Source organism: Sceloporus occidentalis, unplaced genomic scaffold (genome assembly GCF_023333645.1).
Source record: "Sceloporus occidentalis isolate IW3139 unplaced genomic scaffold, rSceOcc1.0.p SCAF_6, whole genome shotgun sequence".
NCBI lineage: Eukaryota > Metazoa > Chordata > Lepidosauria > Squamata > Phrynosomatidae > Sceloporus > Sceloporus occidentalis.
Window position 1 is genome coordinate 5,650,569 of NW_028316986.1, and position 6,378 is coordinate 5,656,946.

The following is a 6,378-nucleotide window of genomic DNA, read 5'->3' on the forward strand; positions in this document are numbered from 1 at the left end:
GGAAGTTGGATTCTGGGGGTTGAGAGTGTGCGGGAAGTAAATCTGGCTTTATTGACTATAGTTGGATATACCTTCTGAGACGACCCATGCTGGATAAATTACATTCATTGGTTGAGAATTTGTTAGGTGTCCAATGAAGACTGCTTTGGGAGTATTTAATGCAACTTCATTCATTCTGATTTAGTACAGTAATATTGCATCTTTCGGTCTCCTGGATTCCTCCATCTGATGACATAATTCTATATTCCATTTCCCCCTTTCTAGAACTTGTGGCCATGTCAAGTTGCTTATGTGAGCTTCCAGGTCACAAAAGCAACAATAAAAATATCCTGTAATAAAAGTGGAACTTTCTAATGTACAGTAGCCTAACTACTAGGAAACAGAGGGTTTTGGGGTCCAGAATACAGTTCCTCACACTCTCTTCTCTGTCTTCTTGTCTATTTCCAGATACAGAATATTCTGGAAGTACAATTATCTTGATTCTGTCTCTTTGTTTTTAGTACATTTCATCCAGCAACAAAGATAAGAGCCGGACAGAGTACATGACTTCAGTTTGAAGTTTGTTTCTGAAGTTTCAAAGGAAGGCCATGCCTTTGTGATCTGTTTGACGGCAGATCTGCCTTTGTTCTGTTAACTGAGCTTTTAGAGAAACTTTGAAATGGGAAGGAGGCAGCAGGCAGCTGTTCTGATTCACTTCTAGAGAGGTCCTAACCTCAAAGTAACTTGAAGCAGGAGAAACAGAAAGAAAGGATGCAGCTCAGGATGTCAGATTGTATCCAGTTCAAAATAGAGATGGAGAGCATCTTCCAGTTTGATAACAAATAAGCCTCAAACCCAGAATATTTAGTTTCTTTCTTCCTACCATTTAAAAAGTTTGCACAATGAGATTGGTCAGTTGAAATGGGTGGAAATGTGCACATATGAAGCGACACCATATTTTCCTAGCTCACTGCCTATTCTAACTGACAGTAACCCACTAGGGATTTGGGTTGGAGGCATTCTCATCATTGCCGTTTTAAGATTTTTGTACCTGGAAATGCTGGGGATTAAATCCAGGACCATCTGCCATGCGGATGATGTGCTCTGTTACTCAACTATGTTTATCTACATAGGGAGAGAGCAATCCCAATTTAATAGGCTTCCAATATGAAGAATAAAAAGGAGTAAAGGAGTGTGAAGCGTACAAAAGGAATGCAGCAACCACCTTTAAGACTAACTGGTTTTTATTTCAGCTTGAGCTTTTGTGGGTATAAACCCATCTCTATTGCCTCTGAAGAAGTGGGTTTATATCCACAAAGGCGCATGTGAAAATAAACACCAGTTAGTCTTAAAGGTTCTGCTACATTCTTTCTCCCTTCCTCTTTTTTTATGCTGCAAGAGACTGACACAGCTACTTCTTTGAAAATTACTTGAAGAACTATATAGAACCCTTTTTAAGATAAAACATCATCTGATACAAGCATAGCAATCTAGCCAAATGAGTTTAGTGATTTATTTTTTTCTGTCATGTTTCAAATAATATTTTAATATTTCAGCAACAGTTACTTGGGATGGCCTGAGGTTTGAAGCTGAAATCCACATAGCTCTTGAAAATTCAAACACTTTGTATTGCCAGGCTGGTGATCTGCAGATTTGACTGCTTCCAGATTGCTGCACCCCATAGTATTCAATGGTGGTGTGGGCATGTGGATGCACTGATGCATCCTCATGCACGTTGCCACCATAGAACAATATGGGGCGTGACCATCCACATTTTTGTATCTGTGGTGGTGGGGGGGATGGAACTGAACCCCTGCAGATGGGAAGGGTCCACTGTGCTCAAATCTTTGCTGTTATATGTGAAGTTTTTGTATTCATGACAATACCATTCAACTGTTATCCCCCAATGGCTTCCATTTTGGCATTTGCCTTGGGTCTTTAACATGAAAGGAGTGGGAGAGGCAAAATAGCTAGCATAAACAGTTGTCAACGAACTTGCCCAGCAGCCCCTAACTTCATAGGTAGGCAACACACATGAAAACCCCCTCACTAGGTAAGTAGGAATTTTGGCATTCAGAAAAGAAAGTCACTTTTCCCCTTTTCAGTATGAAGTCTTTCTTGTTAGGTTGGCATATTATTTTTTTGAAGTCAGTATCTTGTGGGGCAGCAGACCACAGAATAAACAGACTCAAGGTGCTTCGTATGACAGTAATACTATTCTGGCAGTTTAGTTTGTTGCCTTCTTGGGAGTATTCAGCTTCCTGGGGAGAATTCTCAGGCAACAGTGTTTTTCTGTTCTTTTGGGGGGCTAAATCATACCTGCAGATTGTCCCAGTTGGCAGAATTCTGTTCAAGTTGCAGCTCTGATATACTGGCTAACTGGCCATGTTGGTGAATCAACATGTGCACTTTGAATATTATTTGCATGCATGAATTGGCTAGCATGAGAGGGTTTCCCCCTCTTCCTGTATGATCTCTAATTTAGTTAATTATGGCTCTGCCACCTTTAAAGATTGCAGATGCCAGGAAGCAGAACATTAAATGAATGTTTGCCATTAATACAAATTATTGTGTTTTGACAGTTTGCTAATCAGCTAAAAGAAAATTATGCTGTTAAAATATGTGTGATTGCCATTTAACCAGCCTTCCAGCTTTTACATAGATGGGAATATTTCTTTTTTACCAAAGACTGAGCAGTTTGAAAGCAGGCTTTTTGTAGGGGGTAAAATAGGTCATGGGAAGTGAGGAAGAACCAGCATTTTAAAACTTTGTATTATGATCAAATGTGAATTTAATGAGATTCCCATATTTGTGATGAGTCTAGTTAAGGGAGGGGGGAAATAGTGCATATAGCCCCTACTGGGATACTGTGGGCCTCAAGGCCCTATATTTTGAAAACAAAGACCTCAAAATGCCCCCCCCCCCAACCTCTACTTGTTTTTCTCCTCAACATATTTAGATCCAAGGAAGGCATTTTTTCAAAATCAGAAGTAAATTCCAGTTTACTTCCAGGTCTGGAAAAAGACCTCTTCTGGGACTAAAATACCTAGGATGGGCAGATGGGGGGAAGCATAATGGATACAACCTCTGGACCTTGGCCTGATATAATAAAATTTACTTAACTGGTGGTGCTGTGTGGATTTTTCTAATAGTAAAAACAGTGTTTTTTTTTTGGGGGGGGGGTTCTGTGATGAGTTACATAATGAGTTACTTTTGAAAGTAATTTTCCAAGGTCTGCTTTTGCTGTCTTGCATTCCTCCCTCCCTACTGGAGTCATCCAAGGAGACTGTTGTCAACATTGCTTCATTTTTGGTCTGTGTTGGGAAGGTGTGGAGCAGAACCTTTTAGGCCATGCTTTCTAGAAAGCCTTGAGAGGTTTCATTGGTGCTTTTGTGTTCCGCATCCAAAATGCAGAAGTCGCTGCATGAGTTGTTTTGGTCTGTTATGGGGTTCTGCCATTAGGGGAGCCAGTGTGGTGCAGTGGTTTGAACACTGGACTAGGACTCTGGAGACCAGGGTTCGACTCCCAACTCAGCCATGGAAACCCACTGGGTAACCTTGGACAAGTCATACTTTCTCAGCCTCAGACAAAGATTATGGCAAACCCCCTCTGAACAAATCTTGTAGAGAAGATCCTGTGAAAGGTTCACCTTAGGGTCATCATAAGTCAGGAATGACTTGAAGATTCACAAAGACAGCAACGTCTCCTCTGGGCAGTGGCTCAGGGCATGATGTGAGGCAGCTAATAGGTGCAGGCACAGGACAAAGCTGATTCAGAACTGCAGTGGGAACTTTGGGTGATGTTTCAGCACTTTGGAGAGCAGTTGTGCAGCTGCACTACAGTCTCTCTCTACTCCGACACTGGCCTGGAGCTACTCTCAGCATTCGGTCAGCTGGCTAGGAATGTCTTTCAGAAAGCTCCCACTCCACAAATGCGGTGTCAGGAGCAGATATAGGAGTGTTAGTAGAAAAGGGTCTCTGTGTTTAGTAAACAACGCTTAAAAATCCAATTCAGTTGCATTTAAGTTAGACTAGGAAAAATGGTTATGTTTCTGATTAAATACCTGTTTAAATTTGAATTAAATGCTTGCAGCAAAAGGCTTTTCAAACTGAAGCTGAAAAATGCCACCCGTGATTTTCCTCCTGCCCATTCCACCCACATTTGAGCTGTGGGGGAAGAAAATTATTATTATTATTATTATTATTATTATTATTATGTTTATTATGTTTATTTATAAGCCACCTCCCTCCTAGTACAGGGAATCAAGGAAACAGCTCCATGAATTTTTGAAAATCCCATTTCCTATCCTCACCATCAAAAAACCTTCTCTTGGTTCTCCCTCCCTCATAATCGTATCTCCTTATCCTTCCTAGACTTCTTTGTTTTACTGATCCCCATGTGGATCCCAGCAAGCATTCCAGAATGGAGCTTCAAAATTTAGTTTCTTGGGACAAATGAGATGTCAAGTGTAGAATACATGAAAATTACTAGGATACAAAGATGATTACCTACTTTCCAAGCTGCCCTTACTATTCATGGGTTTGCAGTCTTTTAATCTGAGGGTTATCTAAACTGCTGTATTATAATCATGAACTGAAACAAGTGGTTTGGAATCTGTGACCTAAACAAAGTAATTCACCATCCCAGAGAGATTAATCTGCAAAAGTTCAAGAAAACTAGACTTTGAGTAAAGAAACAACTTGGAAATTTTTAATTTTTTGGTTCTTTAACACTACTTACCATTTAATTAAGAACATGGTTCTGGAATTAAGTTAAAGCTGAAATCCAATTAAAATCATTTACTTCAGTTAAAAATATAAATGTAAATAATTTCCAAGTCTCTAGTAATCTTTAGTAAAGAGTCATTGGCCATTGCTATAGCACCGGCCTACTCCAGAGTGTGTATATTTGTGTGAGGATTTAAGGAATGGATTTCTGGTTGGGGTTGCTTCTTCAGATCTGTTTCTTCTGTAAAGGCATCTGAGGTCCACTCCTCATAGGATGGTAGCAGGATGATGGGAGGTCTCACAAGCAGAGTGTAAGATTCAGAGCAGAGGACCCCAGTTCAGGAATGGGAACTCATTCAGATACATCCCTGCTACTGGACACCTCTGTCTTCAAGGGCCTTGTGTTCCCGGCCATGACAGTGCAACAACCCAATAGATCAGCTTCTAGTTCTAGCAACCTTCTGGACAGTTCCTGTGCTATACTGCATTCATGCCTCCGAATCATGATCTTATGAACACACCTTCTGGTCCTCTGCAAGGAGCTGGTAACTACACTCGGGCAAAATCTTGTTCGTCCCCATGGATTGATCTTTGCCTAACCTCAAAGCCTGTGGTGGGCCTTCTTCCAGTTTGAAAGCTGTTCTGTTTCCTAAGGTATTTGCAAATGGACTCTGATGAAATCTATTTTTAGGACTGTGGTTTTTGTTATTGCTTTACGTGAGAGCCAGCATAGTGTAATTGTTTGATCATTGGACTACGACTCTGGAGATCAGGGTTTGACCCCCCACTTGGCCATGCAAACCTACTGGATTTGGGTCACACTCTCTCAGCCCCAGAAAATCCCATGATATGATCACCATTAGCCAGAAACAGCTTGACTGCACACAACAACATAAATGCTATGCTTTTGTTTTATATTCTTGTTGCATAAAAAACCCTGTTTATCAATATATTTATAACTCTGATGTATGTTTCCTTGAACATTCAGTTTTTGAATGGAAAGGTTACTTGCAAATTCTTTAAAAATAGTAATAATACTTGTGTTTCATGCAGGGATGGGCTGCTTCTGGGGAGCAGAGAGGAAATTCTGGAGGCAAAAAGGAGTCTACTCAACTCAAGTTGGTTATGCAGGTGGACACACCCCAAATCCCACCTATGAGGAGGTTTGTTCAGGTAAGACAGGCTCTTTTGTAGATGGTAAGCCTGTTAATGAAATACTGCAATGTTTAGAAACAAACAAGTACATAGTAAATTGAGAATAATGGCATATAAAGATATGAAGCTATAGTTAAACAATGACTTAAACCATCCTGGTTTAAACCAACCAATCCTGCTTAGGATCCAAGAGATGTGTCCCAGTGTCACTGCAGCCAGGGATCTTGGAGCATGTCTCTCTGATCATGCAGTATAACCACTTGGGGCAACAGACCTCCCAGAATGTATCTTAGTAAAAGGGAGTGTTTTATTATCAAATGACACAAAAAGGTCTTACGTAGCACAAGCTGTGCCTGGAAGCATGATTGTCCATATGTTAAATTATAGCAACCACTCACTTTAACCCTTTCATAGCTTAGCCTCAATTTTGATTCTAGCAGATCATTAACCAAAACTAGGAATGCATTACTGTGCTTTATGATGTATTTTTATTGTAAAGATGGATATATACATCAT

At 40.4% G+C, this 6,378-nt stretch overlaps 1 protein-coding gene across 5 annotated transcripts in view; it reads left to right on the top strand.

Annotated features, from left to right (window-relative positions):
- MSRA (methionine sulfoxide reductase A) overlaps nucleotides 1-6,378 on the top strand; it is a 305,188-nt gene that overhangs the window by 111,710 nt on the left and 187,100 nt on the right. For all 5 annotated transcript variants that reach the window (XM_089528791.1, XM_089528792.1, XM_089528790.1 and 2 more), the window contains exon 3: nucleotides 5,761-5,880. In XM_089528791.1, the coding sequence (XP_089384917.1) occupies nucleotides 5,761-5,880 (120 nt within the window). The remainder of the gene's footprint in view (nucleotides 1-5,760; nucleotides 5,881-6,378) is intronic.